Here is a 27,588-nt window from a genome sequence, read left to right on the forward strand (position 1 = left end):
GCGTCTGGAGGCGGGGCCTGCACTTCACGCCCGGCGCGCTCCTCCCCTTTAAGGCGCGCGGCCGGGCGGGGCCCCTATGACCCCTTAAAGGCGCGGCCGGAGTCCTCCCGCAGAAAAACGACTTAAAGGAGACGCGTGGCGCGATGGCGGCGGCCCCACGCGCGGGCCGGCGGCGCGGGCAGCCGCTCCTGGCGCTGCTGTTTCTGCTGCTGGCTCCACTGCCGCCGGGGGGCCCGCCGGGCGCCGACGCCTACTTCCCCGAGGAGCGCTGGAGCCCGGAGTCGCCCCTGCAGGCGCCGCGCGTGCTCATCGCGCTGTTGGCGCGAAACGCGGCCCACGCGTTGCCCACCACGCTGGGCGCACTCGAGCGGCTGCGGCACCCGCGGGAGCGCATGGCGCTATGGTGAGCTGAGCTCGCTGTCCCCATCGGGCGGTCCACGCGAGCCCCTGCTTGCTGTCCCCTTAAGGGTGGGTCCACGCGAGCCCCTGCCCGCTGTCCTCTTCTGGGCGGGTCCGCGCGTGCTTCCTGCTCGCTACCCCCATCGGGACGGTTCTACGCATGCCCCTGCCCGCTGCCCCCATCGGGACAGGTCCACGCGTGCTCCCTGCCTGCTGTCCTCCCATGGGGCCAGACACAGCCCTCCTCACAACACAAGCGGGACCGAGTTCCTCCTGCTGGCTCCTTTGGGGTGGGCTGGGCACCGCTCCTGCCTGCTGGACCCTACTAGGGCAGATCCGGCCTCACTGACTGGGGCTCTTAACTCCCTCTGGAGCACGTACACCTCCAAAGGAAGGAACCCAGAGCCCCCACTGGGGCGTTGCCAGAGGCCACATCTAACAGCAAGCCTTTCTGTGCCGGCTGCTGCCCTTAACCTTGAACTCAGCCCGGCTCCAGGCCCCAATCAAACCCCTGCCCTCCGACCGGCGTGGGTGGAGTCCAGGACCAGATGGCCCAGAAGGAAGTGGATGCTTTCTTGGTAGGGAATGGGGCAGAGCTCTGAAGAAGCCTCTGACTGGTGACTTCTCACTCCCTGCCTCAGTTTTCTCAAATGGAAAATGGGTCTAGGTGCAGTGGTTCACGCAGTAATCCTAGCAATTTGGGAGGCCAAGGTAAGCGGGTCCCTTGAGCTCAGGAGTTCGAGACCAGCCTTGCCAACATGGCAAAACCTCGTCTCTAGAAAAAAATACAAAAATTTGCCAGGTGCGGTGGTGTGTGCCTGTAGTCCCAACTATTCAGGAGGCTGACGCAGGAGAATCGCTTGAGCCCAGGAGTTCGAGGCTGCAGTGAGCTATGATTGCACCACTGCACTCCAACCTGGGCTACAGAGTAAGACCTGCCTCTAAAAAAAGAAAAAGAAAAGAAAATGAGTGTATTAATATAATTTTCTTTTTGGGTTTGTCTCTGAAGATTAACCAGTTAATGGATATGGAGCCCTTGGGTCTGGCATGGTCTTGGCTCTCAGTGATTTTATTATTATGATTACTGTCATTGCTGGTGTTATTGTCACCTTAATTTTTTGGGCAGAATTAGCTCTTGGCACTACAATCAAACTAAACTCCCAAATGTCTCTTTTCCTTCCACCTGATTTCCCAGTCTGGATAATCCAAATACACAATTGGTACTTAACAAATGTTTGTTGAATGAATAAATGACTGCACCTACTGAAGTGGTGTGGCTCACAGGAGAAGATGAAGGCAGGGTAAGGGATTTATGAGATATACTTAGAGATATACTTTTTTTTTTTTTTTTAGACGGAATCTTGCTCTGTCGCCCAGGCTGGAGTGCAGTGACATGATCTCAGCTCATTGCAACCTTTTGCCTCCTGGGTTCAAGTGATTCTCCTGCCTCAGCCTCCTGAGTAGCTTGGAATTACAGGCGTGCACCACCACACCTGGCTAATTTTTGTATTTTTAATAGAGGCAGGGTTTCACCATTGTGGCCAGGCTTGTGTCGATCTCCTGCCCTCATGATCTGCCCGCCTCGGCCTCCCTAAGTGCTGGGATTACAGGCATGAGCCACAGCACCCTGCTGAGATATACTTTTTTTTTTTGATACAGGGTTTTACATCCGTCGCCCAGGCAGGAGTGCAGTGGTGCAATCCCAGCTCACTGCAACTTCCGCCTCCTGGGCTCAAGTGATTCTCCTGCCTCAGCTTCTTGAGTAACTGGGACTACAGGCATACGCCACTGCGCCCAGCTCATTTTTATATTTTTTCTAGAGATGGGGTTTTGCCCTATTGGCCAGGCTGGTCTCGAACTCCTGAGCTCAAGTGACCTGCCCACCTCGGCCTCCCAACATACTGGGATTACAGGTGTGAGCCATTGCACCCAGCTGGTTTATGATATATACATTTCATTTTTAAATATTTTTTATTTGTTTATTTTTTGAGACTGAGTCTCGCTCTGTCACCCAGGCTGGGGTGCAGTGGCACGATCTTGGCTCACTGCAACCTCCTCCTCCCAGGTTCAAGCGATTCTCCTGTGGGTTCAAGCGATTCTCCTGCCTCGGCCTCCTGAGTAGCTGGGATTACAGGCGCCCGCCACCACACCCAGCTAATTTTTTGTATTTTTAGTAGAGATGGGGTTTCACCATGTTGGCCAGGCTAGGCTCAAATTCCTGACCTCAAGTGATTCGCCCGCCTCGGCCTCCCAAAGTGCTGGAATTACAAGCGTGAGCCACCATGCCCGGCCTAATTTTTGTATTTTTAGTAGAGATGGGGTTTCACCATGTTGGCCAGGCTGGTCTCGAACTCCTGACCTCAGGTGATACACCCGCCTCGGCCTCTCAAAGTGCTGGGATGACAGGAGTGAGCCACTGTGCCTGGCCTGATCTATACATTACAAAAATTGCCACGTGTGGTGGCTCACTCCTGTCATCCCAGCAATTTGGGAGGCTGAGGCGGGTGGATCACCTGAGGTCAGGAGTTCGAAAGCAGCCTGGCCAACATGGCGAAACCCCATCTCTGCTAAAAATACAAAAATTAGCTGGGCATGATGGCGTGCACCTGTAATCCCAGCTACTCGGGAGGCTGAGGCAGGAGAATTGCTTGGACCTGGTAGGAGGAGGTTGCAGTGAACCAAGATTGTGCCACTGCACTCTAGCCTGGGCGACAGAGCAAGACTCTGTCTCAAAAGAAAAAAAAAATTAAGTTACACATATTTGTTAGTGAATGTGGTTTGCATGATCTTAGATGCTCAGTAATAAAACGGCCAATCACTAATGTGTCTTTCCAAAATTAGCTTGTTTAATCCTTCCACTTCCCAGTAAACTGGGTCCTGTTCCCACCCCCATGTTACAGATGAGGAAACTGACATGGAAAGGGAGAAATGGGCCGGGCACGGTGGCTCACGCTTGTTAAGTCCAGCACTTTGGGAGGCCAAGGTGGGCGGATCACGAGGTCAGGAGATCGAGACCAGCCTGGCCAACACGGTGAAACCCCGTCTCTACTAAAAATACAAAAAAATTAGCCGGGTGTGGTGGTGGGCGCCTGTAGTCCCAGCTACTCAGGAGGCTGAGGCAGGAGAATGGCGTGAACCCGGGAGGCGGAGCTTGCAGTGAGCCAAGATCACGCCACTGCACTCCAGCCTGGGCGACAGAGCGAGACTCCGTCTCAAAAAAAAAAAAAAGGGAAAGGGAGAAGTGTCCTGTCTGGGGCTACATAGCTGGTGGGAGGCCAGTTGGGGATGGTGGTCCTCGACTTGCCTCGCTGCTGCCTGGCCCTGCCTCAGTTTCCCCAGCTGCGCCGCCTGTCCCCTCTCCCTGCAGGGTGGCTACGGACCACAACATGGATAACACGTCAACTGTGCTGCGGGAGTGGCTGGTGGCCGTGAAGAGTTTGTACCATTCCGTGGAGTGGCGGCCGGCGGAGGAGCCCAGGTGAGCGCCTTTCCCCTGCTCCTAGTCTGACTGGGCTTTGCCTCTGCTCACACACCCTCTATGGCTCCCCGTTGCCCCAGGACAGAATTACAGGCCCTCGGTCCCTGCCTCTCCAGCCCAGCCAGGCAGCATTTAGCTACTCTGACCCTCCCTCAGCTTTACAAATAGGCCATAATCCTCCTGCCAGACCTTTGCCCAAGCCGTTCCCTGCACCTAGAATTCCTTCACTCCCTTTTTCTTCTGGGGACACCCACTGCTTTGTTCACTGGCTCACTGACTCGGTCTTGGTCCCAGCACTGGCTTTGCTGTTTATCTACTCCCTAAGGCCCTGGGCAGCATGGACTCCCTGCCCCCACCCAGTTCCTTTCTGAGTTTTTTTTTTTTGTGTGACAGAGTCTCACTCCCCCACCCAGGCTGGAGTGCAGTGGAGTGAACACAGCTTACTGCAGCCTTTACCTCCTGGGCTCAAGCCATCCTCCTGCCTCAGCCTCCTGAGTAGCTAGGACTACAGGCACATGTAACCATGCCTAGCTAATGTTTTTGTATTTTTCGTAGAGATGGGTCTCGCTATGTTGCCCAGGCTGTTCTCAAAGTGCTGGCCTCAAGCGATCCTCCCACCTCTGCCTCCCAAAGTGCTGGGATCGCAGGCGTGGGCCACTGCACTGGACCCCAGTGAGCTTCCTTCCTTCCCTCCAGTGTGCCTCGGGCTTTCTTCCCTCCAGGCCTTTGCACAGGCTGTACCTCCGGCCAGGGACATTCTCCCCACTTCTCCTTCCTCGTCGTTTCCTTTTTCCCATCCCTCAGATCAGCTGATCAGTGAGCCGACATGTCCCCTCCTCCAGGAAGCGCTCTCTGAGTACCCTGAAGGCAGCTCAGGCCCTCGCTGGGCTTTGATAGTGCCTTGTGGTGTCCACATCACAGCTGCCTCCCCATAGGTCCTACCCGGATGAGGAAGGCCCGAAACACTGGTCTGACTCACGCTATGAGCATGTCATGAAGTTGCGCCAGGCAGCCCTGAAATCAGCTCGAGACATGTGGGCTGATTACATCCTGGTAAGTTTCTCAGCCAGCTGGCTATGGATCACGGGCAGGTCTGGGTATCCCCAGGGAAGGCGGGGCAGCAGGATGCCAGGACCATCCTTAATGTCATTTTGCAGAAGGGTAAACTGAGGCTTAGCGAGGGGAGATGAGTTGCTTGAGGTGATATGGTTGGTCAGTGGAGGAGGAGCTGGGATTCCTTTGATCCTCAGCACTAGGAATGAATGGGCTTTTCTGTCCCCAGTTGTCCCCTGTGTTTGGACACTTGGGTCAAGTCCATTTTTATTTTTTTATTTTTTTGAGACAGAGACTCACTCTGGTGCCCAGGCTGGAGTGAAGTGCCGCAATCTTGGCTCACTGCAACCTCTGCCTCCTGGGTTCAAGCGATTCCTGTGCCTCAGCCTCCCGAGTAGCTGGGACCATAGGCACCCACCACCATGCCCGGCTAATTTTTTATTTTTATTTTTGTAGAAGCCAGGCATGGTGGCTCATGCCTATAATCTCAGCACTTTAGGAGGCCAAGGCTGGTGGATCACTTGAGGTCAGGAGGTCGAGACCAGCCTGGTCAACATGGTGAGACCCCATCTCTACTAAAAATACAAAAATTAGCCGGGCGTGGTGGCAGGTGCCTGTAATCCTGGCTACTTGGGAGGCTGAGGCAGGAGGATCTCTTGAACCTAGGAGGCAGAGGTTGCAGTGAGCCGAGATCGTGCCACTGCACCCCAGCCTGGGCGACACAGTGAGACTCCATCTCATAAATAAATAAACAAATAAGTATTTTTTAAAAATAACAAATAAAAAATATTTTTGTAGAGATGGGGTCTGCTATGTTGCCCAGGCTGGTCTCCAACTCCTGGGCTCAAGTGATCCTCCTGCCTCGGCCTCCCAAAGTGCTGGGATTACAGGCATGGGCCACCATACCTGGCCATGTCACGTCTGTTTTTATCACCATCATATGTAATGGCCAAACCTTTGGGTCACTTCCAAGAAGCGGGAGGAAGGGGTCAGGGGCTGGGGGGTGGTGGCCACATTGAATTGCTGAGGCCTGACTTGCACTTCCTCCTCCTGTGGGGACATTGTCTCATGGGGAAGGGAACGGTTGAGTCTTTTTATTTTTTATTTTTTTCTTGGGCCAAGATCGCGCCACTGCACTCCAACCTGGGCCACAGTATGAGACTCTGTCTCAAAAAAAAAAAAGACTTATCGATTGAATATTACTATTATTTTTTAATTTGTATAAACTTATGGAGCACAAGTGTAATTCTGTTACATGCATAGATTGTGAAGTGGTGAAGTCAGAGATTTTGGGGCATCCATCTCCCAAATAATATACACTGAACCCATTACACAATTTTCTATGATCAACCCCAAATGTTACTTCAGCCTTCATACTTTCCTATATTCTCCTGATTTTCTTTTTTCTTGTTTTTTTGAGACAGAGTCTCACTCTGTTGCCCAGGCTGGAGTGCAGTGGCGCAATCTCGGCTCACTGCAACCTCCTCCTCCTCCTGGGTTCGGGTGATTCTTCTGCCTCAGCCTCCTGAGTAGTTGGGATTACAGGCCCCTGCCATCATGCCTGGCTAATTTTTGTAATTTTAGTAGAGACGGGGTTTTGCCATGTTGGCCAGGCTGGTCTCAAAAGTCCTGACCTCAGGTGATCCAGCTGCCTTGGCCTCCCAAAGTGCTGGGATTATAGGTGTGAGCCACCACATCCAGCCCATCTCTTAAAACAAACAAACAAACAAACAAACAAACAACAGAAAAGAAAAAGAAAGGAATCAAGTGAGCAAAGTGATTACGATGCAGTGGTGGCCAGAGGTCCAACTACACAGGCCAGTGGAGGCACTTGGTGTCTACCTGGAGGGGAATGGGGAGCCATGGACGGTGTGTGAGCAGGGGAGGTCTGTGTTCTGATTTAAGATTTTCAGAAGCCGCTGTGGACCAGGCGCGGTGGCTCATGCCTCTAAACGCAGTACTTTGAGTGGCTGAGGCAAGTGGATTGTTTGACTTCAGGAGTTCGAGACCAGCCTGGTCAACATGGTGAAACCCTGTTTCTACCAAAATACAAAAATTAGCTTGGTGTGGTGATGCGCACCTGTAACCCCAGCTACTTGGGAGGCTGAGGCAGGAGAATCTCTTGAACCCGGGAGGTGGAGGTTGCAGTGAGCTGAGATCGCGCCACTGCACTCCAGCCTGGGCGACAGAGTGAGACTCTGTCTCAAAAAAAAAAAAAAAAAAAGCCACACACTAGCAGGAGGCTGGAGTAGAGACCCAAGCAGGGTACCAGTGATTGATGGACAGGCCTGCATGGGGTGGGGGCCGTGGAGAAAGGCGGGGGGTTCAGGATGCATCATGAGGTGAAGGAGACAGGTTCTGCTTTGACACTGGATGTGAAGGTGCCAGGGAGAGAGGAACGGGGACAGTGCCACGTCTAGGGAAGACGGATGGAGCTCCTGATGGGACCCTTTCGCTTGGTGCCTTATCAGACCATTTTATAGGTGAGGAAACAGAGGCTGACAGAGGGAGGGGACATCTTGCCTGGTGGGGTGTCAGACTGGCAAGGAGGCAGAGAGGTGGATCTGGAGCCTTCTGACACAAAGCTGCCTTGTCCTGCCTCTAGGATTTTGCTTTTGTGGTTTGAGGTTGCTTGGCTTTAGTTGTTTTTTCCTCAGCAAACTGGGGTGGAGCTCAAAGTGCTGGTTCAAAACTCAAAGTGGCTTTTGACACAAAATAATATTTTCGTGTTTCTTTTTTTTTTTTTTTGAGGGAGAGTCTCACTCTGTCGCCTAGGCTGGAGTGCAGTGGCGCGATCTTGGCTCACTGCAGCCTCCACCTCCTGGGGTCAAGTGACTCTCCTGCTTCGGCCTCCCAAGTAGCTGGGATTACAGACGCCTACCACCATGCCCGGCTATTTTTTTTTTTTTGAGACGGAGTCTCACTCTGTCACCCAGGCTGGAATGCAGTGGCGCGATCTCGGCTCACTGCAAGCTCTGCCTCCCAGGTTCATGCCATTTTCCTGCCTCAGCCTCCTGAATAGCTGGGACTGCAGACGCCCGCCACCACGCCCGGCTAATTTTTTGTATTTTTCGTAGAGACAGGGTTTCACCATGTTGGCCAGCATGGTCTCGATCTCTTGACCTTGTGATCCACCCGCCTTGGCCTCTCAAAGTTCTGGGATTACAGGCGTGAGCCACCGCGCCCAGCCCGGCTAATTTTTTTTGTATTTTTGTAGAGACGGGGTTTCACCATGCTGACCAGGCTGATCTCGAACTCCTGACTTCAGGTGATCCACCTCATCCTCCCAAAGTACTGGGATTACTGGTGTGAGCCACTGCGCCTGGTCTCAAAACTATATTGTTGTAACTGGGGACTTTGGAACCCATACTGGAATGTGAAATAGTTTGTCTAATGTTTTAAAATGATCATTTGAAGGTCCCCCTTTCTCTCTCTTTTTACAAAAGCTATGGATGTTACTTGCAGGAAAAAAAAAATAAGAAAAATATACGGGCCGGGGATGGCTCACGCCTGTAATCCCAGCACTTCGGGAGGCCAATGTGGGAGGATCATTTGAGGTCAGGAGTTCAAAACCAGCCTGGGCAACATAGTGAGACCCCCCCATCTCTACAAAAACTAAAAAAAAAAAAATTAGCCAGGTGTACTGGTTTGTGTCTGTAGTCCCAGCTAATTGGGAGGCTGAGGTGGGAGCATTGCTTGAGCCCAGGAGTAGGAGGCTGCAATGAGCCATGATTGTGTCACTGTACTCCAGCCTGGGTGACAGAGCGAGACCCTTAAGCTTCGTGTGTGTGTGTGTGTGTATACACATATGCATATATATGCATATATGTATATCTATATACATATATAAACATACATACGTGTGTGTGTGTATATACATATAGATATATATATGAAGCTTAAGGAAGAAAAACATCTACTTCTTTGTTTTTTTGAGATGGAGTCTCACTTTGTCACCCAGGCTAGAGTGCAGTGGCACCATCTTGGCTCACTGCAACCTCTGCCTTCTGGGTTCAAGCAATTTTCCTGCCTCAGCCTCCAGAGTACCTGGGATTACAGGTGCCCGCCACTATGCCTGGCTAAGTTTTTGTATTTTTAGTGGAGATGAGGTTTCACCATGTTGGCCAGGCTGGTCTTGAACTCCTGACCTCAAGTGATCACCTGCCTCAGCCTCCCAAAGTGCTGGGATTGCAGGCGTGAGCCACCGCCCCTGGCCAGCATCTAAATTTTAACTGTATCTCCTGGAGAGATTCACTTTCTCCTCTTGTTTGTTTTAATTGAAGTCAGTTCACACATATATTTATTTGTTTTGCAACCACCACCTCTAATTCTAGAACATTTTCATTCCCCAGAAAGAAAACCCTATTCCCATCAGCAGTCACTCCCCAACTCCCCATTCCTCTCCCCTAGGCCCTGGCAGCCACTAATCTGCTTCCTATCTATGGATTTGTCAATGGAATGTCACACTATGTGGCGTTTCGTGTCTGGTTTCTCTCACTCAGCATTGAGTTTTCAGGGTTCATTACAGCCTGGATCAGTGCTTCCTTCCTTCGTATGGCTGACTCTTATTCCACTGTCTGGGTGGACCACGTTGTGTTGATCTCCTCATCCGTTGATGGACACACTTCAGTCGCTTCCACCTTTTTTGGCTGTTGAGACTCTTTTTTTTTTTTTTTTTTGAGACAGACCGTTGCCCTGTCGCCCAGGTTGCAGTGCAGTGGCGCGATCTCGGCTCACTGCAACCTCTGCCTCCTGGGTTCAAGCGATTCTCCTGCGTTAGTCTCCCGAGTAGCTGAAATTACAGGCATGTGTCACCATGCCTGGCTAAGGTTTCACCACGTTGCCCAGGCTGGTCTTGGACTCTTGACCTCATGTGATCTGCCTGCCTTGGCATCCCAAAGTTTTGGGATTACAGGTGTGAGCCACTGCACCCAGCCTGGCTGTTGGGATTCTGACATGAACATGAGTGTACAAAGACCTGTTTGAATTATCTGGGCCGTGGTGGTGCACGCCTGTAATTAATCCCAGCTACTCGGGAGGCTGAGGCAGGAGAACCACTTGAACCCAGGAGGTGGAGGCTGCAGTGAGCCGAGATCACGCCACTGCACTTCAACCAACCTGGGTGACCGAGCAAGACTCTGTCTCAAAACAAACAAACAAACAAAGAAACAAAGAACCTGTTTCAGTCCTTTCTTTCAATTCTCTTGGTTCATACCTAGGAATGGAATTCCTGGATCATGTAGTGATTCTATGTTTAGCTTTTTGAGGAACTGCCACAGTGATCTGGCTGTTTGTTCTGCATTAATATTCAAAGGTCACAGATTCAAACATCCAGAGGGACCGGATAGGGTATGTAACATGACCACAGGGCTTGTTACCTCCCTGCAGCCTCCCCTCTGCAACTGAAAGTTGCCATGTGGAAGTGGTAGTCTCACGTTGCGAGGGGATACTGGAATTCTAGTTTTTGTTGTTGTTTATGGCAGTTGATCCAAATATTCCAAACGATACTGCCTGGGTAACAGAAAGCATCTCTGTGGACCAGCAGTAAAAGAAAAACAAATCCAGACTGGGCGCGGTGGCTCACACCTGTAATCCCAGCACTTTGGGAGGCCGAGGCAGGCGTATCACTTGAAATCAAGAGTTTGAGACCAGCCTGGCCAACCTGGTGAAACCCCATCTCTACCAAAAAATACAAAAATTAGCCTGGCGTGGTGGCATGTGTCTGTAATCCCAGCTACTTGGGAGACTAAGGGAGAATTGCTTGAACATGGGAGGCAGAGGTTGCAGTGAGCTGAGATCACGCCACTGCACTCCAGCCTATGCAACAGGAGACTCCATCTCAAAAAAACAAAAACAAAAACAAAAAACCCAAAAAACCTTCCAGTAGTTCTGTGATATATCGTGACTTCTGTGTCTTTACATCCTGGTAGAGGGGGAACATCCAGACCTAATCATTTTCTATGTGTGATTTTATATGTATGTATATTTAATTTTAGGCTAGGTGCAGTGGCTCAGACCTGTAATCCCAGCATTTTTGTAGGCCGTGATGGGAGGATTGCTTGAGCCCAGGAGTTCAAAACCACCCGAGGCAATGTAGAGGGACACTATCTCTACAAAAATAAAAATAAAAATGAAAACATTATCCAGGCATGGTGACGCGTGCCTGTACGCTCAGCTACTTGGGAGGCTGAGATGAGAGGATCACTTGAGCCCAGAAACTCCAGGCTGCAGTGGGCTACGATTACACCATTGCACTTCAGCCTGAGTGACATAGCAAGATGCTATCCCTTTAAAAAATAAAAAATGAAGAAAAAGTAAAATACTAGGCCAGGCATGGTGGCTCACGCCTGTAATCCCAGCACTTTGGGAGGCCGAGGTGGACGGATCACATGAGGTCAGGAGTTTAAAACCAGCCTGGCCAACATGACGGTACCCCGTCTCTACTAAAAATGCAAAAAGTTACCCGGGTGTGATGGCGCACGGCTGTAGTTGCAGCTACTTGGGAGGCTGAGACGGGAGAATTGCTTGAACCCAGGAGGCAGAGGTTGCAGTAAGCTGAGACCACATCACTGCACTCCAGCCTGGGTGACAGAGTGAGACTCCGTCTCAAAAAAAAAAAAAAAAAAGAAGGTTTTGCTACCTTCTTGCTCACTGGTTGTTCATTTACTTCTCAGGGTTAGCTCAGTGCCTAGAATTCTCTTTGAAGGAACTCAAGACATTTGTTTTATTTCCATGATCCAGGGGATCCTGCAGGCCCCCAAAACGGGGTCCCTGCTTCATTTCAGCCAGTGTAGGGGGTGCTTCCAGAGGTCTTTGCCAGACCCCTAGGGCTCTGGCCTTTGCCCCAGCTGTTCTGAGTGGTAGCCTGACCTGGGGTCACTCTGGCAGCCCATGCTGATGCTGTGTGGGGTGTTTTGCAGTTTGTAGACGCGGACAACTTGATCCTCAACCCTGACACACTGAGCCTGCTCATCGCTGAGAACAAGACGGTGGTCGCCCCCATGCTGGATTCCCGGGCTGCGTACTCCAACTTCTGGTGTGGAATGACTTCCCAGGTAGAGTGAGGACCTGGGGACTGTGGGGACTGGGCTGAGCAGGTGGGTGCCGTGGCTGGAGTGTAACTTACTGTCGCACAACCTCGTGGTGTGTGTTTTACAAACATCATCATGGAAGCTGAGCACGGTGGCTCACACCTGTAACCCCAGCACTTTGGGAGGCTGCGGCAGGCGGATGGCCTGAGCTCGGGAGTTTGCGACCATCCTGGGCAACATGGTGAAACACCATCTCTACTAAAAAAAAAAAAATACAGAAATTAGCCAGGTATGGTAGCACATGCCTGTCCTCCCAGCTGCTTGGGAGGCTGAAGCATGAGAATCACTTGAACCCAGGAGGTGGAAGTTGCAGTGAGCCAAGATCGCGCCACTGCACTCCAGCCTGGGTGATGGAGTGAGACTTGGTCTCAAAAACAAAACAAAACGAAGACTCATTATGGTAATCTTTAAACAGCCCTCTGAGGCCAGACAGGAGTGAAGAATAGAGGGTCTTTGATTGTCCCTCACCCTGCTATTTCAGAGGTGGAAACAGAAACACAGAGAGGAAGTGACTTGCCTAAACTCACACAGCTAGCAAGTGGTGGCGTCAGGATGGGACTGCAGGCATGGCTTGATCCAGGTGTCTGGATAACTGTCTTTCTCCATCCTTTGGGTGGGTTCGTTCTCAGACAGCTTGAGAGTGATCCCAGCAGCATCCAGCTGTCATCCATTCTGATTGGGCCATCCCTAGTCTCCTCTCTACCCTACCTCTGAACTCATTACTGAAGCTGGGGAAATACAAGGCTCTTTCTTATTGGCCAGGCCTGGCCACAGGTCCCACACTGGGCTTGAGTCTGGGGTCCTGAGACCACAGGTGCACACTGCTGTGCCTGGCTCTCTTTCTGGTCCTGTTCCATGCCACCCGCTATCACTGGCCTCCATCCTCACCTTTCAAGACCCCCACGGGGAACTCTCGCTCTCTCCCCACAGGGCTACTACAAGCGCACACCTGCCTACATCCCCATCCGCAAGCGAGACCGCCGGGGCTGCTTTGCAGTTCCCATGGTGCACTCGACCTTCCTGATCGACCTGCGGAAGGCGGCATCCAGGAACCTGGCCTTCTACCCACCTCACCCTGACTACACCTGGTCCTTTGATGACATCATCGTCTTTGCCTTCTCCTGCAAGCAGGCAGGTACGTACATGAGGGGTCTGCCATCGCAGGGGCATCTGCCTGATTCTTTGGGTTTTGCGCTAAGCCAGTTCAGAGCACACTGAAGATTCACAGAACCCAAACAATGCAGTGCAGGGCTGACTTCAGGTGCAGCTGTATCTAGGTGTTCAGATAATGTCTCCAGGACCTAGTCTCTCTCCAGCCCTGGCTTTACTGGTTAGCTTCATTCCCTATCTCTTTTTTTTTTTTGAGATGGAGGCTTGCTCTGTCGCCCAAGCTGGAGTGCAGTGGCGCAATCTCGGCTCACTGCAAGCTCCGCCTCCCGGGTTCACGCCGTTCTCTTGCCTCAGCTTCTCCGAGTAGCTGGGACTACAGGCGCCTGCCACCACGCCTGGCTAATTTTTTTGTATTTTTAGTAGAGACGGGGTTTCACCGTGGTCTCGATCTCCTGACCTCGTGATCCGCCCGCCTCGGCCTCCCAAAGTGCCGGGATTACAAGCGTGAGCCACCGCGCCCGGCCGATTCCCTAACTCTTTAAGATCTATTGGTTGGTCAGGTGGACTTGCTCATGCCTGTAATCCCAACAATTTGGGAGGCTAAGGCAGGTGGATCATTTGAGGTCAGGAGTTTGAGACCAGCCTGGCCAACATGGTGAAACCCCATCTCTACTAAAAATACAAAAAATTAGCCAGGCGTGGTGGAGCACTCTTGTAATCACGGCTACTCAGGAGGCTGAGGCGGGAGGCTGAGGCGGGAGGATCACTTGAATGTGGGAGGCAGAAGTTGCAGTGAGCCGAGATCACGCCACTGCACTCCAACCTGGGCGACAGAGTGAGAATCTTTTTCAAGAAAAAAATACCTATTGATTGAATGTTACTATTATTTTTTAATTTGTGTAAACTTAGGGAGCGCAACTGTAATTTTGTTACGTGCATAGATGGTGAAGTGGTGAGTCAGAGATTTTAGGGCATCCATCCCCCAAATAATATACATTGAACCCGTTATGCAATTTTCCATGATCAACCCCAAATGTTATTTCAATCTTCATACTTTTCTATATTCTCCCAATTTTCTTTTGTTTTTTTTTTTTTGAAACAGAGTCTTGCTCTGTCACCTAGGCTGGAGTGCAGTGGTGCAATCTCAGCTCACTGCAACCTCTGCCTCCTGGTTCAAGAGATTCTCCTGCCTCAGCCTCCCAAGTAGCTGGGATTACAGGCATGTGCCACCACGTCTGGCTCATTTTTGTATTTATAGTAGAGACAGGGCTTCCCCATGTTGGCCAGGCTGGTCTCAAACTCCTGACCCCAGGTGATCCGCTCACCTCAGCCTCCCAAAGTGCCGGGATTACAGGAGGGAGCCACTGTGCCTGGGCAGTTGTCTTAATTTTCTACAGTTGAGCATATATTAATTAGGAAAACAAATATTTAAAGAGACAGCACAGCCTCATGTTGACTTGTTGTTTACTGGAAACCAGAGGTTGGCAAACTGACCTGCAGGCCAAACCTGGTCCGCTAATTGCTTTTATATGGCCACAAGCTAACAACAACTTTTATATTTTATTTTTATTTTTTTAGAGACACAGTCTCACTCTGTCACCCAGCCTGGAGTGCAGTGGTGTGATTATAGCTCACTGCAGCCTCAACCTCCTGGCCTCAAGCAATCCTCTCATCTCAGCCTCCAGACTGGCTGGGGCTACAGGCACCCGCCAACATGCCCAGCTTATTTTAAAAAAAAATGTTTTTTGTGGAGATGGGGTCTTACTATGTTGCCAAGACTAGACTTGAACTCCTGGCCTTAAGTGATCCTTCCCACCTCAGCCTCCCAAAGCGCTAGGAATACAAATGTGAGCTTTACGGTGCCTGGCCAACAATTTTTACATTTTTATTATTTATTTATTTATTTGAGACAGAGTCTTCCTCTGTTGCCCAGGCTGGAGTACAGTCGCGTGATCTCGGCTCACTGCAACGTCCACCTCCCAGGTTCAATTGATTCTCCTGCCTTAGCCTCCCTAGTAGCTGGGACTACAGGTGTGCGCCACCATGCCCGGCTAATTTTTGTATTTTTAGTAGAGATGGGGTTTTGCCTGTTGGCCAGGCTGGTCTCGAACTCCTGACCTCAGGTGATTCACCCGCCTCAGCCTCCCAAAATGCTGGGATTACGGGCATGAGCCACCACACCCGGCCAATTTTTACATTTTTAAATCACTGGGGAAAAGAATCAAAAGAAGAAGAATATTGTGACACATGAAAACTGTATGAAATTCAGATTTCATTACCCATCAATAAAGTGTCGTCAGTACCCAGCCAAGCCCATTCATTTAAGTGCCATCTGTAGCTGGTCCTTTATAGAAGAAATTGACCAATTAAAATTAAAAGAGGCCGGGTGTGGTGGCTCATGCCTGTAATCCCAGCACTTTGGGAGGGTGAGGCGGGCGGATCACATGAGGTCAAGAGTTTGAGGCCAGCCTGGCCAACATGGTGAAACCCGTCTCTGCTAAAAATACAAAAATTAGCTGGTCATAGGTGGTGGGTGCCTGTAGTCCCAGCTACTCGGGAGGCTGAGGCACAAGAATTGCTTGAACCTAGGAGGCAGTGAACCTAGATTACACCACTGCACTCCAGCCTGGGCGACAGAGCGATACTCAGTCTCAAAAAAATAAATTAATTAAATTAAATTAAATTAAAAGAGCATCATTGAGTTTTTTAGTCTGAAAAAGATATACATTTGGCCAGGCTCAGTGGATCACTTGAGGTCAGGATTTCAAGACCAGCCCGGCCAACGTGGTGAAACCCCATCTCTACTAAAAAAAAAATACAGAAATTAGCTGGGCGTGGTGGTGGGTGCCTGTAATCCCAGCTACTTGGGAGGCTGAGGCAGGAGAATTGCTTGAACCCCAGAGGCAGAGGTTGCAGTGAGCCGAGATGGCGCCACTGAACTCCAGCCTGGGCGACAGAACGAGACTCTGTCTCAAAAAAAAAAGATACACACTCATAAAAATTTAAACCATCCAGAAAAGGATAGATATAGAAGGAAGTAACTTAACTCACATTTTGTCAGACTTTCCTTTTTGTGCCTCAACATGCATTTTTACTGTTTTTTTGTTTGGTTTGTTTTTGAGACAGGGCCTTGCCCTGTTGCCTAAGCTGGAGTGCAGTGGTGCCATCATAGCTCACGGCAGCCTCAAATCTCCTGGGCTCAAGTGATCCTCCTGCCACAGCCTCCCGAGTAGCTGGGACCATAGGCAGGTACCACCATTCCCAGCTAATTTTAAAATTATTTGTAGAGCCGGGTGCGGTGGCTCATACCTGTAGTCCCAGCACTTTGGGAGGCCAAGACAGGTGGATCACGAGGTCAGGAGATCGAGACCATCCTGGCTAACATGGTGAAACCCCGTCCCTACAAATACAAAAAATTAGCCAGGTGTGGTGGCATGTGCCTGTAGTCCCAGCTACTAGGGAGGCTGAGGCAGGAGAATCGCTTGAACCCAGGAGGCGGAGGTTGCAGTGAGCCAAGATAGTGCCACTGCACTCTAGCCTGGGAGAGTGAGACTCCGTCTTAAAAAAAAAAAAAAAAAAAAAGTTGTTTGTAGAGATAAGGTCTTGCTCTGTTGCCCAGGCTGGTCTCAGACACCTGATCTCAAGCGATCCTCCTGCGTTGGCCTCCTGAAGCCCTGGGTTGGAAGGCATGAGCCACTGGGCCTCACCTGTTTTTACATTTGTCTGTTGCTTCTCTGCCCACTGCAGAGGTTCAGATGTACGTGTGCAACAAGGAGGAGTACGGATTCCTGCCAGTGCCATTGCGCGCCCACAGCACCCTCCAGGATGAGGCCGAGAGCTTCATGCACGTGCAGCTGGAGGTCATGGGTGAGTCCGCCTGCACACCACCCTGGGAGGGGCCAGGTTGACTCCCTTTCACTGATGTCTCCAATCCGTCCTGTGAGCACTGACTGAGTGCCAGGCAGATGCCAGTCCCTGTCGGGGTGCTGGGTGCAAGGGCATGTGTGAATGAGGTGGAGGGTTGTCCCTGCTCTCACAGAGTGCTGGTTTGCAGGCAGCTGTACACAGCATGCTTGGGGTTGTTGGGTGGGCTTCCTGGAGGAGGTGGCATTAAGGGGCAGGTTGAGTAGGAGTTCACCAGAAAGGGGATTGCAGCGGGAGGTGGTAGCCTGGGCAAAGGCTGGGAGGCTGGAAGGAACGTGAACCTGGGGAACAGGCAAGGTCAGTGATCCCCTGGGGCTGGTATCCAGGGCCAGGGTGGATGGCCTCAGAGATCAGGCTGAGGAAGGGACCTTCCCCCTGAGGACAGTTAGGAGCTATAGAGGACATGAGAACTGAGAGGACAGCAAGTTTTCACTAAAGAACTGCATGTATAGGCCGGGCATGGTGACTCAAACCTGTAATTCCAGCACTTTGGGAGGCCAAAGTGAGAGGATTGCTTGAGCCTAGGAGTTCAAGATCAGCCTGGGCAACATAGTGAGAACCCATCTCTATATAAAAAAAAATTTTGGCCGGGTGCGGTGGCTCACGCCTTTAATCCCAGCACTTCGGGAGGACGAGACGGGCAGATCACAAGGTCAAAAGATGGACACCATACTGACCAACATGGTGAAACCCCGTCTCTACTAAAAATACAAAAAAAATTAGCTGGATGTGGTAGCAGATGCCTGTAGTCCCAGCTACTCGAGAGGCTGAGGCAGGAGAATCACTTGAACCCGGGAGGCGGAGGTTGCAGTGAGCCGAGATCGTGCCACTGTACTTCAGCCTGGCAACAGAGTGAAACTCCGTCTCAAAAAAAAAAAAATTTTTTTTTAAATTAGTCCCATATGGTGGCACATGCCTATATTCCTAGCTACTCAGGAGGCTGAAGTGGGAGAATCCTTTGAGCCCAGGAGTTGGAGGCCGCAGTGAGCCATAATCGTGCCACTGCACTCCAGCCTGGGCAATAAAGTAAGTCTCTGTCTCAATAATAATAATAATAATAATAATAATAAATAATAATCCCAGCTCTTTGGGAGGCCGAGGCGGGTGGATCCCTGGATCCCAGTAGTTTGAGAACATCGTGGGCAACATGGTGAAACCCTGTCTTTACCAAAAAAAAAAATAATAATAACAAAAATTAGCCAGGAGTGATGGCACACACCTGTGGTCCCAGCTACTCGGGAGGCTGAGGCAAGAGGATCCCTTGAGCCCAGGAGGTTGAAGCTGCAGTAAGCCATGATTGCTCCACTGCACTCCAGCCTGGGCAGCAGAGCCAGACCCTGTATCAATAAATAAATAAATAAAAATTTTAAAAAATCCATAAACTATGAAACCAGCAGCCGTCCCTCTAAAACTGGAGGAGCACGCAGGGCTGAGCTGTAATTGAGGTTGTCTTGGGATGGTGCTCCCATCTCAGCCATTTCTAATGTGGGCCTCGCCCTGCACTGGGCGCAGAAAGCCCTGCCAAAGCCACTGCCATTCCCATCACTGCATAGATGGAGACTGGGTGGAAGGGGTGAGGCCTCTGTCCCGGGGCTCAGTTTCCCCAGCCTTACCGATTTCTGAACGAGTCTATCTGCGGCTCCCCCTGGTGGCTCAAGATGGAATAGCACCCTGCCGTTTGTGTTTGGAGGAGTTTTTTTTTTTTTTTTGAGACGGCGTCTCACTTTGTCACCCAGGCTGGAATGCAGTGGCGCAATCTGGGCTCACTTGAAACCTCCGCCTCCTGGGTTCAAGCGATTCCTCTGCCTCAGCCTCCTGAGTAGTTGGGATTACAGGTACCTGCCACCACGCCCGGCAAATTTTGTATTTTTAGTAAAGACGGGGTTTCACCATGTTAGCCAGGCTGGCCTCGAACTCCTGACCTCAGGTGATCCACCCGCCTTGGCCTCCCAGAATGCTGGGATGACAGGCGTGTGCCACCGCGCCTGGCCTGAGGGAGACTTCTGAGTCTTTTTGAGGTGACATCTGGAGACTGCACAATCACTGGGGCAGGCCCCTCACAACACCCAAGAGTGGCATACTTAGTGTCCAGGTCCCACCCGGCTACAGTTGGGGGTGGTGGGTCTCCATTTATCACCAACTGCCATCAGAAACCGGCCTGAGAAGCGTCTCTGTGGCTACCAGAGTTTTCCCAGTTTAAGTTCTCGCATATATTTGTGTTGTCATTTCCTTCTTTTTTTTTGAGACAGAGTCTCGCTGTCACCCAGGCTGGAATGCAGTGGCAAAATCACAGCTCACCGCAACCTCAACCTCCTTGGCTCAAGCGATCCTTCCATCTCAGCCTCCTAAGTAGCTGAGACCACAGGTGCATGCCACTACCATGCTGAGCTAATTTGTTAATTTAGATTTTTGGTTTTTTTGGTTTTTATTTTTTTGAGATGGAGTCTTGCGCTGTCGCCCGGGCCGGAGTGCAATGGTGCGATCTCGGCGCACTGCAACCTCCACCTCCCGGGTTCAGGTGATTCTTCTGCCCCAGCCTCCCAAGTAGCTGAGTTTAACAGGCACTTGCCACCATGCCTGGCTAATTTTTTGTATTTTTATTTTTATTTATTTTTTATTTATTTATTTTTTTGAGACGGAGTCTCGCTCTGTCTCCCAGGCTGGAGTGCAGTGGCCCGATCTCGGCTCACTGCAAGCTCCGCCTCCTGGGTTCACGCCATTCTCCTGCCTCAGCCTCCCAAGTAGCTGGGACTACAGGCGCCTGCCACCACATCCGGCTAATTTTTTGTATTTTTAGTAGAGACAGGGTTTCACTGTGTTAGCCTGGATGGTCTTGATCTCCTGACCTTGTGAGCCATCCACTTCGGCCTCCCAAAGTGCTGGGATTACAGGCGTGAGCCACCGCACCTGGCTAATTTTTTGTATTTTTAGTGGGGACAGGGTTTCAGTATGTTGGCCAGGCTGGTCTCAAACTCCTGACCTCATGATCTGCCCTCCTCAGCCTCCCAAAGTGCTGGGATTACAGGCATGAGCCACTGTGCCCGGCCTTCTTTTTTGCTTTTTTTGGAGATGGAGTCTCTGTCACGCAGGCTGGAGTGCAGTGTCACCATCGTAGCTCACTGCAGCCTTGAACTCCTGGGCAGTCCTTCCACCTCAGCCTCCCAAGGAGCTACAGATTTCCCCTTTTAAAAGCACACAAGCCATATGGATTAGGGCCCACCGTAATGACCTCACTTTAACTCGATGACCTCTGTACACAACCCTGTGTCCAAATGGGATCACACCCTGGGGTACTGGTGGTTGGCACTGGGGAGACACAGTTCACCCCATGACGTGATCCCATGACATCTCTTTGTGAAACCTCTCAGTGGCTTATTGGCTCATTTTATAGATGAGGAAAGCTGAGGCCCAGGCCGGTCAAGAATATACAGCATGCTATCATTTCTTGGTTCATTCTACAAGCAATTACTGAGTGCCTGCTGTGTGCCAAGCCCCTGTGTTGGGCACTAGGGGCCCAGTGTGAGCAGACATACCTGGTGTTGTTCCCAAGGGGCTCACAACAGACAGGCATAGGGCCAGGGGGTTAGGGCAGCAAGGATGCGAGCTTTGGTGGTGCAAGTCCAGGTGCTGTTGGGGCCCAGAGGAGGTGCCTGGCTCAGCCTAGGGAGGTGGGAGTGGGGAGGGTGACCCCCATGCCCAGGGCATCATAGCTGAGAAGTAAGGATACAGAGCAGGGAAAGGAAGGGTATTTCAAGCAGGGACCCAGCATGTGCAAAGGCCCTGAGGTAGGAATGGGGGTTCTTTGGGTTGGCAGGGGCTTAGAGGTGGGGCTGGGGGGTAGAGTGAAGCTGGAGCATGGGGTGTGGCCAGGGCTTAGAGGCGGGGTTGGGGGCGGAGTGAAGCTGGAGCCTAGGGCGTGGCCAGGGCTGAGAGTCGGGGCCTAGGGCGTGGCCAGGGCTGAGAGTCGGGGCTGGGAGCAGGGTGAAGCTGGGGCCTGGGGTGTGGCCAGGACTTAGAAGCGGGGCTGGGGGTCGGAGCGAAGCTGTTGCATGGCCAGGGTTTAAAGGTGGGGCTGGGGGGGTGCAGGGTGAAGCTGGAGCCTGGGGCGTGGCCAGGGCTGAGTGGTGCGTCTGGGGGGCAGGTTGAAGCTATAGCCTGGGGTGTGGCCAGGGCTTAGAGGCGGGGCTAAGGGCAGGGTGAGGCTGGGGCCTGCGGCGAATCCAGGGCTGAGTAGCTGGGCCTTGGGCGCGGTGAAGCTGGGGCCTGGGGTGTGGCCAGGGCTGAGAGGCAGGACTGGGGGCGGGGTGAAGCTGGGGCCTGGGGTGTGGCCAGGGGCTTTGGGCTGCTGTGCAGGGTTCGAATGACATGGGAGGGGCTCCTAGAGAGCAGCGCTGATGTGGGCGGAGCCAGGTCGACTTTGTGGGCCGAGCCAGTCTGATTGGGAGCCATGGAGCGGGTGGGGAAAGGGTGTTGGAGAGAGGCTGGAGGCTCCTCACCCCAGCGACTCCTCAACGTCTGTGCCCCACAGTGAAGCACCCGCCAGCAGAGCCCTCTCGCTTCATCTCGGCTCCCACCAAGACACCGGACAAGATGGGCTTTGATGAGGTGGGCTGAGCCTTCCCTGGAGGCGGGGCGGGGGCTGGAGGGCCCTTGCTTGCAGGGGCTGATCTGGCTGGGGGCTCTCCGGGCTGCAGGTCTTCATGATCAACCTGAGGCGGCGGCAGGATCGGCGGGAACGCATGCTGCGGGCGCTGCAGGCACAGGAGATCGAGTGCCGGCTGGTGGAGGCCGTGGACGGCAAGTGAGTTCGAGGCCTGGGGGTCGGGGGGGCGGGTCCACACGTGGATGTGGGTGTAGACCTCGCTGGTAGATGGCAAGTGATTCAGATGGGGGCGAGCGTGGTGTCCAAACAGGTGGAGACCACGTCAGTGGGTGTCATGAAGGGGAAGTGAATGGGACCCTGGGGAAGGGGCAGATCCTCACAGTTGTAGAACATAGAAGGCAAGTGAGTCCTGACCCAGGGGAATGGGTGGTTTGCATGCTGCCAGTGTAGACCGGTGGGGACTATGGAGGGGTAAGTCAGTCAGACCCCAGGAGAGGAGGAGAGCAGGTTTGCCCACGAGCGTATACCATGTGCAGGTGAGTGAGGCCCCATGTACCCGGAAGGGGTGCCAGTTACAAGAGGTGGACCAGCTGCTCAACGCTGCAGGGGGTGGTGGAATGGCCGGGGATGGCAGAATGGCAGGCAGGGTGAACCTTCTTGGTGACCCTCTCCTCCTCCTCTCCAGAGCCATGAACACCAGCCAGGTGGAGGCGCTGGGGATCCAGATGCTGCCTGGCTACCGGGACCCCTACCACGGCCGGCCCCTCACCAAGGGTGAGCTGGGCTGCTTCCTGAGCCACTACAACATCTGGAAGGAGGTGTGTCCTGAGTGATGGGCGGGACCAAAGTTATGACTCTAGATCTCATCAGAGATTTGGACGGGGAAGGGGTTGAAGGAGTTCCCCAAAGCCCCGGCCAGGCATCCAGCCTCAGCCATGGGACCCATGGCCTCTCTTTAGTGAATGATGCGTCACACCAGCTGTATCAACCCCAGGTGTACCTGCCATCCTTCCATTGCACAGATGTGGAAACTGAGCCTGGGGGAAGGGGCGAGCCCTTTTGAGCAGCAGGTGGTGTCTGGGGCCTGGGACCTGTAAACAGATCCTCGTTACTCCCAGCCTGGTCTCTATGCTTGACGTTTAGTACTAGAAGTCATGGCCACAGAGCCACTTTAAACCAGCACCTGCCCAGTGCTGGGGGCACTCACCAGCCCGGGCATCCTCATCCACTCTCAGAGGGAGAGGCTGTGATTGGACGAGTGTGTCTGACTGGGCTTTGACTTGGGGCCATCAGGGCCGGGCATGGTGGCGCACACCTGTGGTCCCAACTATTTGGGAGGCTAAAGTGGGAGAGTGGCTTGAGCCCAGGAGTTAAGGCTGCAGTCAGCGAAAATCGTGCCACTGCACTGCAGACTGGACAACAGAGCAAAACCGTGTCTCAGAAAAAAGAAAAATGGCTGGGCGTAGTGGCTCAGGCCGGTAATCTTAGCACTTTGGGAGGCCGAGGCAGGCGGATCACCTGAGGTCAGGAGTTCAAGACCAGCCTGGCCAACATGGTGAAACCTTGACTCTACTGAAAATACAAAAATTATCTGGCTGTGGTGGTGAGCGCCTGTAATCCCACTACTTGGGAGGCTGAGGCAGGAGAATCACTTGAAACCAGGAGGCAGAGGTTGCAGTGAGCTGAAATTATGCCATTGCACTCCAGCCTGGGCGACAAGAGTGACACTCCGTCTCAAAAAAAGAAAAATAAATAAAATCCGGGCATAGTGGCACATGCCTGTAGTCCCAGCTACTCAGGAGGCTGAGGCAGAATTACTTGAACCTGGGAGGTGGAGGTTGCAGTTGAGATCGTGCCACTGCACTCCAGCCTGGGCGACAGGGTGAGACTCCGTCTCAAAAAAAAAAAAAGAAAAGAAAAACTTGTTATCATCAAATGTGAAGCCAAATGGGGGTGTGTGGCTGCAAGGTGGGAGGTGCATGAGGCGTGGGCATTTGAGGGGCTGGGAGGCCTTTCTCTTCTGAGATCCATCATGGATGGCAGAGGGCAGAGGTTTGGATGTCCAGATGTCCCTGGAGCTAGGAGAGGCGGGGAGATGCACTGGCTTCTCTATGGGTCTTTCAAACCTTCTCAAAGCAGAGCTCTGTGCTTTAGGGTCAGGCCTGGCCTTGGCCTCCCTGCAACGTGGCGGGGCTTCCTCCCTCAGGTGGTGGACCGGGGTCTGCAGAAATCGCTTGTGTTTGAGGATGACCTGCGTTTTGAGATCTTTTTCAAGAGACGCCTGATGAACCTCATGCGGGATGTGGAGCGGGAGGGCCTGGACTGGGACCTCATGTGAGTGGGGGTCTGAGGGTGGGGTGAAGCTGGGGCCTGGGGCAAGGCCAGGACTTAGAGGTGGGTCTGGGGGCAGGGTGGAGCTGGGGCCTGGGGATGGGTCATGGCTTAGAGGCGGGGCTTGAAGGTGGGGTGGAACTGGAGCCTAGGTACATGGCCAGGGCATAGAGGTAGAGCTGGGAGGCGGAGTGGAGCTGAATCCTAGGGGCGTGGCCAGAGCGCTGCAGCTGAGCCTAGGGCGTGTGTGTCTGGGTGTGGTCAGGGTGGTGGGCGTGGCCAAGCCTTGGAAGCGTAGCAGGAGGGCTCACGTGGTCCCTGGGCCTGAGGGCACTGTCATGGCTGTAGCCTATAGGGAAGGGCCTTGGAAGGATCACCCAGAACTCAAGGGACCTGGCCAGAAGCCTGCAGGCTTGGTCAGGGCTTAGAGACTTGATTGAGGCCTGTGGAGGTGGATGTGGCTAAAATTTGACAGGGCAGCCTGTGGACGTGGCTAAAGAGCATGGGGGTGTGGTCAGGGAGGGCGTGGTCAGAGCTGGAGGTGTGGCTTAAGAGTGCGGGGGCGTGGCCAGGGCGCCTGGGTCTTAGACAAGCCCCGGGATGGGAGTGCCACCAACATGTTTCCAGCACTGGAGCTGTCCTTCTCTTCTGTAGGTGGGCTGGTTTGTCCTCTCCCTTCCTCCATCTCTTTTCCCTTCCATGTGCAGTGCCCTAATCTGCATTCTGGGAACACTGCCCCATGTGAATAGTAACTGCACCCCTCCATTCCTGACTGCCCCCCACATCAGGGCACCTTGCCCACCTCCACCGCCACTGTCCTCTGAACTCAGAGCAGCTTCAGCCTCAGAGAACGTCTGCGTGATCCTGCTGTCCCCTGCTCAAATCCTCCATGACTCCCTCACACCTTTTGGAAAAACTCACTCTTCTCCCCCATGACCCCCAGACCCCTGGGCTCTTGCATTCGCTCCATCCAGTCACAGTGCTCCGCAAACATGCTGAGCTTGCTCCCATCCCAGGACCTGACGGGGTAACTAGATCCCTGGCTTTCTGGGCAAGCTCCCTCTGGAGGGCGGGAGGAGAGTGACAGCCCCGATCTTGCACCCCAGCTACGTGGGCCGGAAGCGGATGCAGGTGGAGCACCCCGAGAAGGCTGTGCCCCGCGTGAGGAACCTGGTGGAGGCCGACTACTCCTACTGGACCCTGGCATACGTGATCTCCCTGCAAGGCGCCCGCAAACTGCTGGCCGCTGAGCCGCTCTCCAAGATGCTGCCTGTGGACGAATTCCTGCCCGTCATGTTCGACAAGCACCCAGTGTGAGAGGGGCAGGCGGCTGCTGGGCTGGGGTTTCGCGGTGGGTCTGTCCTGGGAGGGTGGGGGCGTTGAGACTCACGGGCTCCGAGGAGATGTCTCTTCTTTTGCCTACTTCTCCCTCCGTTTGCCCCCTCCCAGATCTGTCTCCATTTATATCCTCCGCACCCTTACGTTTTAATCTATCCCCGCTGACTTCTTCACCCCCAAATTTTCCTCCAGCTGTCCCCTGCCCTGAAGCCATTGCTGCCCCTCACTCCCCTCCTCCTCCCCCCAGGTCCGAGTACAAGGCCCACTTCTCGCTCCGCAACCTGCATGCCTTCTCCGTGGAGCCGCTGCTCATCTACCCCACACACTACACAGGAGACGATGGCTATGTGAGTGACACCGAGACCTCAGTCGTATGGAACAATGAGCACGTCAAGACCGACTGGGACCGCGCCAAGTCCCAGAAGATGCGGGAGCAGCAGGCACTGAGCCGTGAGGCCAAGAACTCGGACGTGCTCCAGTCCCCACTGGACAGTGCTGCCCGGGATGAACTCTGAGGGGTGGCAGCCAGAAAGCCAAAGCAGCCATCGCTGGCCCAGGCTCCACGTGCTTACTAGGACATCAGGGTCACCTCTGGACCCCTTGGCAGGCCACAGAGGGCCCTCGTGTGAGGTGGTGTCCAGCCAGCTCTTGCTAAGCAATCACGTGCACACAGGCAGCATTAATGGAGTGCCTACTGCATGCCAGCAACAGGGCTTGGCCCTGGGGAATTGGGAGGAACCAAGCCCCCTTCATCTGTTCATGTGCCCAACACTTATTAAGCACCTGCTGTATGCCAGGTTCCCATGTTACGGCAGTAACATGAGAGTTACTGAGAGTTATGAGGCATAATTATTCCCTCCATCAGCGATTGATTCAGTCATCAAGCAGTTACTGATCAGATTAAGAATCAGGTACTAGTGATACACATTCATTTTTAAAATTCATTCAAGGATTTATTGAGTGCCTACTATGTGTTGGGTGCCATTCCAGGCTCTGGGATTTTTTTTTTTTTTTTTTTTTTTTTTAAAGAGCAGAGTCTCACTCTGTCACCCAGGCTGGAGTGCAGTGGTGTGATGTTGGCTCTCTGCAGCCTGTGCCTCCCAAGTTCCAGCAATTCTTGTTTCTCGGCCTTCCAAGTAGCTGGGACTATAGGTGTGCGCCCTCACATCTGGCTAGTTTTTGTATTTTTAGTAGAGACGGGGTTTCACCATGTTGGCCAGACTGGTCTCAAATTCCTGACCTCAAGTGATCTGCCCACCTTGGCCACCCAAAGTGCTGGGATTACAGGCATGAGCCACTGTGCCTAGCCCAGGCTCTGGGAATATTGAGATAAATAAGATGCTTCTATCCATTTATTCAAGCACATACTGATCACCTGCTGTGTGCCTGGCACTCATGTCACAAAGATAAGTTCCTGACTCAGTACACTTACTGAGCACCTGCTGTGTGCAGGGAGCTGAGCTGTGGGATGGGAATGGGAGTAAACAAGGTACTTTTCACTTTTTTCTTTTTTTCCTCACTGCTAGACGGTGTGGGAACTTCTCACTCTAATTGGCTTCTTGCCCACACACCTCAAGAGCACTGACTGTGTGTCGGGCACTAGTGATACAAAAGAGTATGACAGTTGTCCAGTCTGCATTTTTGATCATGGGCTACATGCAAAGTGCTGGGGCACAGAGATGAACAAGATCGGTTTCTTCACTTCTTCATGCCACAAGCATTTATTGAGCACCTGTGTGCCAGGCCTCACAGACTCTCAGTTGGGTTGAAGAACGGTTGACTGAGTAATTCTTCCTGTACCCCTGGTCATCTGAGCTGTGTGCAGACAACATCCCCCCACCACCCAAGAGGGAGGGTAGCTCTTCCCCAACCAGGGGCAACCACAGGTCCTGGTGGCCCCATGCCACATGTCAGCCCCCCTGGAGGGGGCGCCAGTTGGAGACGGGGGCCGGGTGTCCCTGGCCCACCCCCGGTCCCCTGTGCTTTACCTCCCTGCCCTTGTGTCTCAGGTGTGGTCCCTGCCTGCTTGATGAAGTTGCTCTGTTCAAGCCTTTGGTGGGATCATGTGTTTGGGGGCTTTTCGGGGACCCAGCTGCACTGGGGCACTGCCCGTGGCCTGGGTAGGACATTTCCCAGCAAGGGCTGGAGGAGTTGCCATGCCTTCAGCCTGAATCGAATGTCGGAACCAGCCAGCGGTGCTTCACCCTCTTGGGGATAACTTGCTTATTTTTTTAATAAATGTTCCTGGTTGGTTTTCACAA

General features: G+C 52.8%; 1 protein-coding gene across 2 annotated transcripts; it reads left to right on the top strand.

The window, feature by feature from the left end:
- On the top strand, nt 1–27,588 carry COLGALT1 (collagen beta(1-O)galactosyltransferase 1). 2 transcript variants are annotated; one of them, XM_055239310.2, is made up of 12 exons: nt 1–403; nt 3,767–3,877; nt 4,813–4,930; nt 11,851–11,985; nt 12,952–13,156; nt 16,879–16,998; nt 21,584–21,660; nt 21,750–21,856; nt 22,344–22,476; nt 23,865–23,992; nt 25,096–25,302; nt 25,575–27,588. In XM_055239310.2, exons 1-12 carry the CDS (start codon nt 144–146, stop codon nt 25,840–25,842), a joined length of 1,869 nt encoding a protein of 622 aa, XP_055095285.1. In that variant the 5' UTR covers nt 1–143; the 3' UTR covers nt 25,843–27,588. The 2 variants fall into 2 exon arrangements, with proteins under 2 accessions (XP_055095285.1, XP_055095286.1); XM_055239311.2 differs by having other exon boundaries at nt 376–977.

This window comes from Symphalangus syndactylus, chromosome 13 (assembly GCF_028878055.3).
Source record: "Symphalangus syndactylus isolate Jambi chromosome 13, NHGRI_mSymSyn1-v2.1_pri, whole genome shotgun sequence".
NCBI classification, from domain to species: Eukaryota; Metazoa; Chordata; class Mammalia; order Primates; family Hylobatidae; genus Symphalangus; species Symphalangus syndactylus.